At 39.5% G+C, this 15,063-nt stretch overlaps 1 protein-coding gene across 2 annotated transcripts in view; it reads left to right on the plus strand.

The window, feature by feature from the left end:
- The window catches only part of FANCC (FA complementation group C), a 113,472-nt gene extending 105,840 nt beyond the window's left edge, over positions 1 to 7,632 (plus strand). For both annotated transcript variants that reach the window (XM_075277732.1, XM_075277741.1), the window contains exons 13-15: positions 770 to 944; positions 5,280 to 5,477; positions 6,887 to 7,632. In XM_075277732.1, coding sequence (XP_075133833.1) covers positions 770 to 944; positions 5,280 to 5,477; positions 6,887 to 7,018 — 505 coding nt within the window. In that variant the 3' untranslated portion in view covers positions 7,019 to 7,632. The remainder of the gene's footprint in view (positions 1 to 769; positions 945 to 5,279; positions 5,478 to 6,886) is intronic.
- The last annotated feature ends 7,431 nt before the right edge of the window (positions 7,633 to 15,063 follow it).

Raw genomic sequence — 15,063 nt, forward strand, 5'->3', positions numbered from 1 at the left:
CTACAGATTCCCTTAGATTTTACTCCTCGGTTTAGCCATCACTAAATTTTAGCTTAGAGAGTCCACTTGCCGTTTGTGTGTAACAGAGAATAAAATTAGAATACTTTAATAATAAATATGGTATTAGAGTACTAAATACTAAAATACTGCTATAATTGGGGCAAGTTTGGACCACATGATATAGGATTTTGACTAACGTATGTTAGACTGTATGTATTTATGTGCCTCTATTGGGTTTTTTTTTGCTACTACTTTATTATGTTTGGTAACATGATACCTGATTGATCAATGGATATACGAGTAAGTCCATCTGCATCTGCCAATGCACAGACTGATGAGCACCGATCGATGTTATAATACATTGATCTGTGCTTTTTTGACCCTTTTACATTGGCCAACACAAGTGACATTGTTCCCGTCTTCCCAAGGACAGTCTTGTTGATTGTTGGCATTACACCTCTGTTTGGAAAGGGCGATGCACAATCTTGTATTGTTTCTGCTATATAAAAGATGTAGTCAGCTGACTGAGTTTTTGTTGGCAGAACATTTACAGACCTATTATCAGGAAAAAATACCTATAAACGCCTGTTCCCGATACTTGGCTGGATGATCGGGACCGGTAATAGACGGCTTATCCCGAATAATATTTGATGCCTTGTCCGTGTCTTGTCAGCGACAGTCAGATGAAGACAAAATATTTGTATGTTTTCTAATAATTTTGGATCTGCTTGTTTTGTATTCTGTAGTGACTTACTTAATTCTTTTCCAGATCTCACGAGAATGTCTTTCAATCCTGGTTTTTACTAATTCGTTTAGGAGGATGGGTGGACATTGCAGCAGAGCAGCTGTTGACGTCAGACCCTGAAATTTCAGACGACCTGCTGTGGCTTCTGGCATTTTACTACAATCCATGCAATGAGAGCCAAAGCAGAGGTAGAACAATGGTAGGTTGTGCTCTAAAGCAGCTTGTGTTTGGCAAGAAAAAATGTAAGGCTCCTTAAAGTGTAATTATTACATTACAGCCATGTACAGCAGTATATTACAGCAGCGTGCAATATATATTTACAATTCATGGAACTTATTTAACATTAGATGAAGTCCAGGCAATTATGTAACAGAGCAATAAAGTCCAGGGTTTCTGGCTTCAGAAATTTTAGCTAAGCTGCATATATCGAAGTAACAGGAAGGCACCTTTACTGTTTACTGCCAAGACTTTAATAGTCAGACAAAGGTGTTCCTTGAGACTTGAACAATAACACTACTAATACTCGGAAGTAGAGAAGATTTTTTTTTTTTGAGTAATGGCTGTGTCCAAATCCAGAAAATTCTTCCAATCTAAACTCTAGAGCTGAAGTAGTTACATTCATTCTGTTTGTGGATTGTAAGCTTGGGTATCTGTAGTTATAGATGTTAGCTTTTCCCACCACCGTTGTGAATCTGTGAATTGTGAGGACCACCCATGATGATGTCTCTTAGTTTAGGATGTACTATATTTGTGAACACTATTTATTTGCATTTTTGCACAAGGCTTAATGAAATTAAATTAAATATAAGCTGTTCAGGGACATGCAGCTCCATGCTTTCCAAAGGGTGAGTTGTTTAATGCAATCTCCTGGATCCCATGGCATGAGAGAGATTTTAAATGCTAAAATAATAACATACAAAGGAGATTCTTGTATTACATTTTATTGCAAATTAAATTTTTAGGTTAAATAAATTGGTAGTCTGTACATATTGTACTATTAAAATAGTTCAGTCCCAGAAGCAAAGATACAAATCCACAATTCTGATGATTCATTATTTATATTCAAGAGGATTAGAGATGAGCGAGTAGTACTCGATTGAATACTACGGTATTCGAAATACTTGTACTTGATCGAGTACCACTCGCTATTCGAATGTAAAAGTTCGTTGCAGAACCAGGATTGATTGGCCGAATGCTATACAGTCGGCCAATCAACGCTGGTTCTTCTCCTACCTTTAGAAGTCTTCTCCGTGCAGCTTCCCCGCGGCGGCTTCCGGCTCTTCATTCACTCTGCCAGGCATCTGGCCTGGACAGAGCCGACTGCGCATGTCCGCTTGTAGTGTGGGCATGCGCAGTCAGCTCTGCCCAGGCCCGATGCCTGGCAGAGTGAATGAAGAGCCGTAAGACGCCGCGGGGACGCTGCAAGGAGAAGACTGCTCGGAGGATTCAGCCCGACCCTCACTCGTGGACTTGGTAAGTATAATTTGATCGAATGTTGCCTACCCCTAAAACGAGCATTTTCCTCCCATAGACTATAATAGGGTTCGATATTCGATTCGAGTAGTCGAATATTGAGGGCTACTCGAAACGAATATCGAACCTCGAACATTTTACTGTTTGCTCATCTCTAAAGAGGATCTGTCGTCAATTCTGACAAGTTTGTTTTAGTAAATACTTGTTTTCCCCATAGCATGCCAGTACTAGATCATCTTTTTCTTAGAACTCTGTCTGCTATTTTTCTGTTGTTCCTTCTAGAAATTTAGGAATAAATATACAACTGGGTGTTTACAGTTGAGACACTGACCCTACTCCATCTGACATTGGTCCAGTCAGTCCTTAGAGTGTCAAATTCTGTGGAAACACACCTCATTCACAAGGTTAATGGTAAAGCTTGGTTGTCAGTTTCTTAATACATCTCAAGGAGGAGTAACAGATAAATGGCACAACATAAAGTTCTAAGAACGAATGCTTCAGAAGTGTTATTTCCTAGGGAATACAATTATGTACTAAAACCGACATGTCAGGAGAACTGGTAGGGTTTCTTTAACATTGTCAGTTGTATTAGTACTACAATATTAGGGTGCATGCACACTACGTAACGCCGGGCGTGTATGAGAGCCGTACACGCCGGCGTTACAGCAGGGCTGCCGAACACTTCCCATTCACTTCAATGGGAGCGCTCGTAACAGCGGCGTTTACGAGCGCTCCCATTGAAGTGAATGGGAAGTGTTCGGCAGTCTGCCGTAATGCCGGCGTGTACGGCTCTCATACACGCCCGGCGTTACTCAGTGTGCATGCACCCTTACTTTGTTTCCCAAGAATATTTCCAAAAGGAGAGCTGCTTGTACACTTTAGTGTGTGATTGACAGGTTTTTCTCTTGACTCCCACATACATATGTTTGGTGTGTTGGAGGAAGCCACTGCCAGACACATATGTCATTGGCTTATATTGACACAGAACAAAAGGATCATATGTTTAAATTCACATACCCAATGTTTGTTTGTTTTTTCCCCTAAGGCATTCTTTTATAAATTGGGATCATGAGACTCTTATACACATTAGATAATGGACTGATCTAGCCAAAATTGGTGCATTTACCTTCTTTTTCTCTGTGTATGGTGTCCTTAAGAATACAGCTAATTGTCCTAAGCATAGATGTCAGTCTGATCTTGCTGACCAAATTGTACAATATTCTGTATGTTCTACTTAGACATCCCTCTTACAGTGAGTACAGCGGCTTGCAAACGTATTCATACCCCTTGCAATTTTTCACATTTTGTCACCTTACAACCTCAAACTTAAATGTATTTTATTGGGATTTTAAGTGATAGACCAACACAAAGTAGCAGGTAATTGTGAAATGGAACAAAAATGATGGTTTTCACAATTTTAATCAAAACGCTGAAAACTGTGACATGCAAAAGTATTCATCCCCCTGTACTCTGATACCCCTAAATAAAATCCAGTGCAATTAATTGTCTTCAGAAGTCACTTAATTAGCTAATAATTAATATCCAGTTGTGTGTGAAGGCCTCAGTGGTTTGTTAGCAAATACTAGTGAACAAACAGCAGCATGAAGACCAAGGAACTCAGACAGGTTAGAGATAAAGTAGTGGAAAAGTTTAAAGCTGGGTTAGGTTATAAAAACATTTCCCAAGCTTTGAGCATCCCAAGCAGCAAGGATCCCCACTGTGAAACATGGTGGTGGCAGCATCATGCTGTGGGGAGGCTTTTCTTCAGCAGGGACAGAGAAGCTGGTCAGAGTTGAGGGAAAGATGGATGGCGCTAAATACAGGGCAATCTAGAAAAAAAACTGTTGGAGTCTACAAAAGACTTGAAACTGGGAAGGAGATTCATCTTCCAGCAAAACAATGACCCTAAACTTACAGCAAAAGCTACAGTGGAATGGTTTACATCAGAGAATATTCATGTGTTAGAATGGCCCAGTCACAGTCCAGACCTAAATCCCATTGAGCAACTGTGGTAAGACATGAAAATTGCTGTTCACAGACGCTCTCCATCCGATCTGGCTGAGCTTGAGCTATTTTGCAAAGAAGAATGGGCAAAAATCTCAGTCTATAGTCGCGCAAAGCTGGTAGGGACATAACCTAAAAGACTTGCAGCTGTAATTGCAGTGAAAAGTGGCTCTACAAAGTAGTGATATAGGGGGGAGGCTGAATACAATGCACGTCATACTTCAGATTTTTTATTAAAATTCTAAAAACCTTGTATCATTATCCTTCCACTTCACCATTATCTTCTACTTTCTGTTAGTCTATCACTTAAATTCACAATAAAATACACTTAAATTTATTGTTGTAAGGTGGCAAAATGTGAAAAAGTTCAAGGGTATGAATATTTTTGCAAGGCACTGTATATGGATGAACTGTATATATAGATTTGAAAACATGAGACACAGTTGCTACTTTGATTTTACTGCATAGTAGAACTGCTGTACCCTTTCAGGCTGGTCTAAAACCCCAGTTAATACCTTCTTATTCAAGATTAGCAACACATGCTTCTTAAACTGATGGAATATTAAGATAGCAATATGTTATCTAAAATGTAACGTATCTTTACACAATCCTATATAATCCAGGATTAGTTCTGTGTTCCTTGTACTCAGTATATGATCATTTTCCCAATACTTTCCATTTTTCAGGTTATGATCTTGCAATCCATAATGGCTCTTTCATCAGTTTCTTAAGTAAGGAAAAAAAACATACTCTGGCTAAATGCCCTGACAGCTTAATTGTAGACACTAAAGAAATGCCGGCCTTCACTTTTTGCTTTTTCAGAGTTAAATGTCAACTCATGTGCATTAATGCCTTAAATCTGCCTCTCCTTCTAGAAGTGAATGGTCTGCTGACTTTGTAATGTGGATTTCAGCAGTCACTAATCCCTCGTTTGGAAAGAGCTATAGTCCCAGAAGTTTCTTCTAGAGATGTCTACATGTTTGAGGTTCTGCTACCACTACAGCTCATTATCTTTCACCAGTACAAATGAATCATTGTAAACTGTTATCTTCTTTAGGTTGAAGCTAAAGCTGTTTATGAATGCTTGGTGTCACTCCGGAGAAGTTCAGCCATTTGTACCATGTCATTTCACAAATTATTCGCTGAAGGAAATACGTGGCACCCGTGTACGTGGCAGTTGGTTAGACATCTGTGTGTCACTTTCATTGTATTCTGCCCAGAGTGGCACATTGTCGCCAAAGACTGTGTTTCTCAAGTAAGTGCTAAAGTGTGACAAGTATTTCTACTGTTAGTAGTGGTCATGTAAGATTGCACAATATTTCATATATGTCCTATTCATTCTAAGAGTCTGTCAGGCTCAGAAACTATAAGCATGTAAACCATAGCAAGTGCTACATACTTACGAATGCATCTGGCTTCTAAGGGTTCTTCCCGGAATATGGTCTACCACTCCTGTAGTAAAAAAGTAGAGTAGAAGTAGATAGAGTAGCTAAGAAATGCCAGCCTGCCAATATCCTCATGGGTTCACAGTGTGTAAGCTAATGCTGTCATTCATTTCTAATTTCATACGGATATGATTTTCAAAAAGTTTATGTACTTGGTAGAAGGTGTTAAGATGAATTCTTTTTGCTTAGAGCAGTAAGGCCTTGTACACACAGCCAATGTTCCACAGAGTCTGAATGGCTTCACATAGTGTTCCCACAACTCTGTACTACACAATCTTATTGGTCTTCCGTGAATGTATGGCACGGGCGGTGCACGGGTGACACATGGATGTCACTCATGTGCCGCCCATGCACCAGCCATACTTCTGCAGCCCCGTTTATTCAATGAATTAGAGCCACAGAAGCAGGGCCACAAAATCGGACAGGAATAGGACCTGTTCTGTATTTTGTGGCCCGGACTGTCAGCCCGCACACGTGACTGTGTAATTCACAACCATGTGTACGGGTCCATAGAAATGAGTGGGCCAGCGTGCTATCAGGAATAAACTCGGATAGCACAATGACCAGTCATATGATCGTCTGAAAGGGGGCTTAAACTACATTTTTGAGAAAAATACATTGAAAATATTAGAGATATATGTGCAGTATACCATTACCTATTGTTACATACATACCCTTACAAGCATGTACACAATAAATCTCCTCAGACATATTCTTCTGAATTCCTCCAGCAGATCTTATTAGAAGATGTACTATATATTGTATCTTAAATTCTTGGTGCTTGTTTAACTATTGGAGCACATTCAGTGTCTTGTATAGATAACAGTAAATCGCTTTCTAGTAATTCTTGCTCTTTCTTTTCATAAAGACAACAATAAGACTTACACTCGCAATATCAAATATAATAGGGAGAAAAGTCAACTACTGCCTAGACTGATATGAGAATGCATTGTTTGAAAAGTTTGCTTGCTTTTTTGTTAAGTTTATCTTCCTGCTTTGGTTGCAAAGCCTTTGATTTTTAGACCCAAAGTGAAGGTCATGGTCTGATCAAATTGTGGAAAGCCAGCTCTTACTTTGTGAAGATTAATTGGAAACATGAAAATTGTTTGTGTTGTGGTCATATTTTGGCTTATTGGCATTTGGGAACACACACTGCATATTTGTTTGTGGAATATCGAAAGGCATTTGAGGATAATGTTACTTGTTTCCTTTCTCTCAGATGACTCAGACACAGGAAGCTGCCAGCGAAGTTTCTGACGTACTGGCTCGTACTTTAAGCAGACTTGATATTCCAGGAATGGAAAGTCAGAAGATAGTCACGATAGTGCACAAACTGCTGCAAAACCTATAATATGAAGCTGAAAAACAAGCCTTAATGTGTCTTCTAACATAACTGTACACAGGTTGGACCCTTCTCTCGTGGCCAGTGGAATTTTCATGTGCTCTTGGCACTGGATTGTCCATGTCACTTTTTCCTGTACGAAAATGAAGCTATTTATTCACAGCTTTGACTCAAGAGAATTGCTTATTTAGAATGCAGATGTCAGGAAGTTGCTTGCGAGCAGTTTAATATTAATGAGCGATACGGACATTTCAGCAAGATTATTTTTAAAATGATTTATTGTGAGTTTGTTATTTGTGTCTATCTGGAAATCAAATAAATGTGGCTTTTTACTAATACATGTGACCACATTGAGTGCAGTTTGGAATATTAAAACATTGAAAAGCGCATTTGTGTTCGGTGGTATAATATAGGGGATAAAGTACATTTTAAGAGTGTTCCAAGCTCCACAGCCATCTGATGTTCTTTATACTAAATCGTTCATCATTCCATATAGCACACGCCGCAGCTGCTTCAGAATATCTTTGTTATGAAGTAGATTCATACTTTCCTAGCAATAAAACTTAACAGTATCAGGTGGAAATACCCCTTCAATGACATAATTCAGATGGCACTTAGTTATCTAGGTGGGATTGCTATTTTTGTAGCACCCCCTTACAAAAAAAACCCTGAATTAGGCCACTGCTCTACATTACAAACACACAGCACCACAGCAAAAAATACTGTGCTTTACAGTACATGCCAAGTGGATGGGATTTTGGCTAATCTCATCCACACATGCAGAAAAAAAATCTGCAGCGGAAAAGAAAATCGCAGCATGACAATTATACCTGTGGAAACACTGGCGATTTCAGCAGACTTTCTGTGAAAGATGCTGTGGAAGAAAACACAATGTGTTTCTGCTGTGTTTTTTTTTTTCTTTTCTGCAGCCCAATACATGGGGTCTTAGCCTAAAAGTGAAATCTTGTTTTCTGAAAAAGAGAAGCAAAAAGTTGACTAGAAAGTGACACTACATTGTGTCCTGCTGCATGCACCATTTTGATAAGGTTGATGCAATAGCACCATATACAAGCTTATAGACAATGAAATCTCCGAAGCACAAATTAGATTTAAAAATGTCTTTTTTTTTTATTAATCAGCTTTTGTAGTTTCAAACTGGACAACAGAGACAAATGTTATTGTTATTAATTGTTAATAATAATAATAAAAGTTGTACAATTTTCCAATATACTTTCTGTATTAATTCCTCACAGTTTTCTAGATCTCTGCTTACTGTTATTAATTCTGTTACTTCCAGTAGATAAAAATCAGTCCATGGCCATGTGATCTACAGTCAACGGCCATGTGATCTACAGTCCATGGTCATGTGATGAGCACAAAGGTGAACAAGTCTTCTCAGACGAGTTTAGTCTCTTATGTAATTTGCAATGCTATATGTTGTATGCGTCATTCTTATCAGCATTTTGTATCCGTACTATGTCTGAATAGTGACCTGATGAGAGGCTATATGCTGTTTATTATCTTTCACCACGTGTCTGGCATCCATATGCCTGGATAATTTTAGCTAAAGGATTTGAAATATACCTTTTTTTTTTCCACGAGAAATATCCATTTATCCATGTGAAATATCTGCCAAACTATAACAGAAGTGGAAATGCAATCATGTGAGGTTAGCATTCCTATGGAGTCTAAATGAGGATGCTGTCTGCATGCTTCAAAACGGATTGTTCCATCTAGTGGGAACATAAGTGAGGAATGCCATACTCTGTCCAAGGAATTTAAAGCTAGCTTGCCTGCTGAAAAAGAGAGTAAACACTTTATAAGAAGGTTATTTCCACCAGAGTAAAATAATCTTTGCATTTTCCCTAAAATTTGAATGAACTTTTAACTCCTTGACCCCCTGACCATTTTGGGTGTTGGGCAGTCATGCTTATTGTTTATAAAGATTGTCTGACCACAGCATATCAGTCAGGAAATCATTCAGCAGATCACTACTGGCTTCTGGAACCCGTGCTGATCAGATATTGCCAGGAAAAGTTACAGCCAGCCATACTTCCATTGCATGATGGTCTTTTAAATTGAATGGTGGTCATACATGTACAGGAAAGGTTTGCTAGAGTAAAAGGAACCATAGAATGCTGCTCACGATGTAGTCCTTTCCATTTCTAATAGTTTATTTTTATTTTTTTTATTTTGTGATTATTATTAGAGATGAGCGAACAGTGTTCTATCGAACTCATGTTCGATCGGATATTAGGCTGTTCGGCATGTTCGAATCGAATCGAACACCGCGTGGTAAAGTGCGCCATTACTCGATTCCCCTCCCACCTTCCCTGGCGCCTTTTTTGCTCCAATAACAGCGCAGGGTAGGTGGGACAGGAACTACGACACCGGTGACGTTGAAAAAAGTAGGCAAAACCCATTGGCTGCCGAAAACATGTGACCTCTAATTTAAAAGAACAGCGCCGCCCAGCTTCGCGTCATTCTGAGCTTGCAATTCACCGGGGACGGAGGTTTCCGTCCAGTTAGCTAGGGCTTAGATTCTGGGTAGGCAGGGACAGGCTAGGATAGGAAGGAGAAGACAACCAACAGCTCTTATAAGAGCTAAATTCCAGGGAGAAGCTTGTCAGTGTAACGTGGCACTGACGGGCTCAATCGCCGCAACCCAGCTTTCCCAGGATCCTGAATGGAATACACTGTCAGTGTATTCCCGTATACCCGATATATAACCCCGATACCCGTTCCAACGGTGTGCCCCCCCACCTTCACCCCAGAAATACCCTGCAAGTCCCCTAGCAATAGGATTGGGGCTATATACACCCACTATTTTTGCTACTGCCATATAGTGCCATTGTCTCACTGGGAATTCAAAGAATATATTGGGCTTACATATAACTTCAATTCCAGGGAGAAGCTTGTCAGTGTAACGTGGCACTGACGGGCTCAATCGCCGCAACCCAGCTTTCCCAGGATCCTGAATGGAACACACTGACAGTGTATTCCCGTATACCCCATAAATACACCCCAAATCCCCGTTCCAACGGTGTGCCCCCCCACCTTCACCTCAGAAATACCCTGCAAGTCCCCTAGCAATAGAATTGGGGCTATATACACCCACAATTTTTGCTACTGGTATATAGTGCCATTGTCTGACTGGGAATTCAAAGAATATATGGGGGTTATGTGCACCCACAATTTTTAATACTGGTATACAGTGCCATTGTCTGACTGGGAATTCAAAGAATATATGGGGGTTATGTGCACCCACAATTTTTAATACTGGTATACAGTGCCATTGTCTGACTGGGAATTCAAAGAATATATGGGGGTTACGTGCACCCACAATTTTTGCTACTGCTATACAGTTCCATTGTCTGACTGGGAATTCAAAGAATATATGGGGGTTATGTGCACCCACAATTTTTAATACTGGTATACAGTGCCATTGTCTGACTGGGAATTCAAAGAATATATGGGGGTTATGTGCACCCACAATTTTTAATACTGGTATATAGTGCCATTGTCTGACTGGGAATTCAAAGAATATATGGGGGTTATGTGCACCCACAATTTTTAATACTGGTATACAGTGCCATTGTCTGACTGGGAATTCAAAGAATATATGGGGGTTATGTGCACCCACAATTTTTACTACTGCTATACAGTTCCATTGTCTGACTGGGAATTCAAAGAATATATAGGGGTTATGTGCACCCACAATTTTTACTACTGGTATACAGTGCCATTGTCTGACTGGGAATTCAAAGAATATATGGGGGTTATGTGCACCCACAATTTTTAATACTGGTATATAGTGCCATTGTCTGACTGGGAATTCAAAGAATATATGGGGGTTATGTGCACCCACAATTTTTAATACTGGTATACAGTGCCATTGTCTGACTGGGAATTCAAAGAATATATTGGGGTTATGTGCACCCACAATTTTTACTACTGGTATACAGTGCCATTGTCTGACTGGGAATTCAAAGAATATATGGGGGTTACGTGCACCCACAATTTTTGCTACTGCTATACAGTTCCATTGTCTGACTGGGAATTCAAAGAATATATGGGGGTTATGTGCACCCACAATTTTTAATACTGGTATACAGTGCCATTGTCTGACTGGGAATTCAAAGAATATATGGGGGTTATGTGCACCCACAATTTTTACTACTGGTATATAGTGCCATTGTCTGACTGGGAATTCAAAGAATATATGGGGGTTATGTGCACCCACAATTTTTACTACTGGTATATAGTGCCATTGTCTGACTGGGAATTCAAAGAATATATGGGGGTTATGTGCACCCACAATTTTTACTACTGGTATATAGTGCCATTGTCTGACTGGGAATTCAAAGAATATATGGGGGTTATGTGCACCCACAATTTTTAATACTGGTATACAGTGCCATTGTCTGACTGGGAATTCAAAGAATATATGGGGGTTATGTGCACCCACAATTTTTAACACTGGTATATAGTGCCATTGTCTGACTGGGAATTCAAAGAATATATGGGGGTTATGTGCACCCACAATTTTTAATACTGGTATACAGTGCCATTGTCTGACTGGGAATTCAAAGAATATATTGGGGTTATGTGCACCCACAATTTTTACTACTGGTATACAGTGCCATTGTCTGACTGGGAATTCAAAGAATATATGGGGGTTACGTGCACCCACAATTTTTGCTACTGCTATACAGTTCCATTGTCTGACTGGGAATTCAAAGAATATATGGGGGTTATGTGCACCCACAATTTTTAATACTGGTATACAGTGCCATTAAGAATATATGGGGGTTATGTGCACCCACAATTTTTAATACTGGTATATAGTGCCATTGTCTGACTGGGAATTCAAAGAATATATGGGGGTTATGTGCACCCACAATTTTTACTACTGGTATATAGTGCCATTGTCTGACTGGGAATTCAAAGAATATATGGGGGTTACGTGCACCCACAATTTTTGCTACTGCTATACAGTTCCATTGTCTCACTGGGAATTCAAAGAATATATGGGGGTTATGTGCACCCACAATTTTTACTACTGGTATACAGTGCCATTGTCTGACTGGGAATTCAAAGAATATATGGGGGTTATGTGCACCCACAATTTTTACTACTGGTATATAGTGCCATTGTCTGACTGGGAATTCAAAGAATATATGGGGGTTATGTGCACCCACAATTTTTAATACTGGTATACAGTGCCATTGTCTGACTGGGAATTCAAAGAATATATGGGGGTTATGTGCACCCACAATTTTTAATACTGGTATACAGTGCCATTGTCTGACTGGGAATTCAAAGAATATATGGGGGTTATGTGCACCCACAATTTTTACTACTGGTATATAGTGCCATTGTCTGACTGGGAATTCAAAGAATATATGGGGGTTATGTGCACCCACAATTTTTAATACTGGTATACAGTGCCATTGTCTGACTGGGAATTCAAAGAATATATGGGGGTTATGTGCACCCACAATTTTTACTACTGGTATACAGTGCCATTGTCTGACTGGGAATTCAAAGAATATATGGGGGTTATGTGCACCCACAATTTTTACTACTGGTATACAGTGCCATTGTCTGACTGGGAATTCAAAGAATATATGGGGGTTATGTGCACCCACAATTTTTACTACTGGTATACAGTGCCATTGTCTGACTGGGAATTCAAAGAATATATGGGGGTTATGTGCACCCACAATTTTTACTACTGGTATACAGTGCCATTGTCTGACTGGGAATTCAAAGAATATATGGGGGTTATGTGCACCCACAATTTTTACTACTGGTATACAGTGCCATTGTCTGACTGGGAATTCAAAGAATATATGGGGGTTATGTGCACCCACAATTTTTACTACTGGTATACAGTGCCATTGTCTGACTGGGAATTCAAAGAATATATTGGGGTTATGTGCACCCACAATTTTTAATACTGGTATACAGTGCCATTGTCTGACTGGGAATTCAAAGAATATATGGGGGTTATGTGCACCCACAATTTTTACTACTGGTATACAGTGCCATTGTCTGACTGGGAATTCAAAGAATATATGGGGGTTATGTGCACCCACAATTTTTAATACTGGTATACAGTGCCATTGTCTGACTGGGAATTCAAAGAATATATGGGGGTTATGTGCACCCACAATTTTTAATACTGGTATACAGTGCCATTGTCTGACTGGGAATTCAAAGAATATATTGGGGTTATGTGCACCCACAATTTTTACTACTGGTATACAGTGCCATTGTCTGACTGGGAATTCAAAGAATATATGGGGGTTATGTGCACCCACAATTTTTAATACTGGTATACAGTGCCATTGTCTGACTGGGAATTCAAAGAATATATGGGGGTTATGTGCACCCACAATTTTTAATACTGGTATACAGTGCCATTGTCTGACTGGGAATTCAAAGAATATATGGGGGTTATGTGCACCCACAATTTTTAATACTGGTATACAGTGCCATTGTCTGACTGGGAATTCAAAGAATATATGGGGGTTACGTGCACCCACAATTTTTGCTACTGCTATACAGTTCCATTGTCTGACTGGGAATTCAAAGAATATATGGGGGTTATGTGCACCCACAATTTTTAATACTGGTATACAGTGCCATTGTCTGACTGGGAATTCAAAGAATATATGGGGGTTATGTGCACCCACAATTTTTACTACTGGTATATAGTGCCATTGTCTGACTGGGAATTCAAAGAATATATGGGGGTTATGTGCACCCACAATTTTTTATACTGGTATACAGTGCCATTGTCTGACTGGGAATTCAAAGAATATATGGGGGTTATGTGCACCCACAATTTTTAATACTGGTATATAGTGCCATTGTCTGACTGGGAATTCAAAGAATATATGGGGGTTACGTGCACCCACAATTTTTAATACTGGTATACAGTGCCATTGTCTGACTGGGAATTCAAAGAATATATGGGGGTTACGTGCACCCACAATTTTTGCTACTGCTATACAGTTCTATTGTCTGACTGGGAATTCAAAGAATATATGGGGGTTATGTGCACCCACAATTTTTAATACTGGTATACAGTGCCATTGTCTGACTGGGAATTCAAAGAATATATGGGGGTTATGTGCACCCACAATTTTTACTACTGGTATACAGTGCCATTGTCTGACTGGGAATTCAAAGAATATATGGGGGTTATGTGCACCCACAATTTTTAATACTGGTATACAGTGCCATTGTCTGACTGGGAATTCAAAGAATATATGGGGGTTATGTGCACCCACAATTTTTACTACTGGTATACAGTGCCATTGTCTGACTGGGAATTCAAAGAATATATGGGGGTTATGTGCACCCACAATTTTTAATACTGGTATACAGTGCCATTGTCTGACTGGGAATTCAAAGAATATATGGGGGTTATGTGCACCCACAATTTTTAATACTGGTATACAGTGCCATTGTCTGACTGGGAATTCAAAGAATATATGGGGGTTATGTGCACCCACAATTTTTACTACTGGTATATAGTGCCATTGTCTGACTGGGAATTCAAAGAATATATGGGGGTTATGTGCACCCACAATTTTTAATACTGGTATATAGTGCCATTGTCTGACTGGGAATTCAAAGAATATATGGGGGTTATGTGCACCCACAATTTTTAATACTGGTATACAGTGCCATTGTCTGACTGGGAATTCAAAGAATATATTGGGGTTATGTGCACCCACAATTTTTACTACTGGTATACAGTGCCATTGTCTGACTGGGAATTCAAAGAATATATGGGGGTTACGTGCACCCACAATTTTTGCTACTGCTATACAGTTCCATTGTCTGACTGGGAATTCAAAGAATATATGGGGGTTATGTGCACCCACAATTTTTAATACTGGTATACAGTGCCATTGTCTGACTGGGAATTCAAAGAATATATGGGGGTTATGTGCACCCACAATTTTTACTACTGGTATACAGTACCATTGTCTGACTGGGAATTCAAAGAATATATGGGGGTTACGTGCACCCACAAT

The sequence above is a fragment of the Leptodactylus fuscus genome, chromosome 1, assembly GCF_031893055.1.
Source record: "Leptodactylus fuscus isolate aLepFus1 chromosome 1, aLepFus1.hap2, whole genome shotgun sequence".
Lineage (NCBI taxonomy): Eukaryota > Metazoa > Chordata > Amphibia > Anura > Leptodactylidae > Leptodactylus > Leptodactylus fuscus.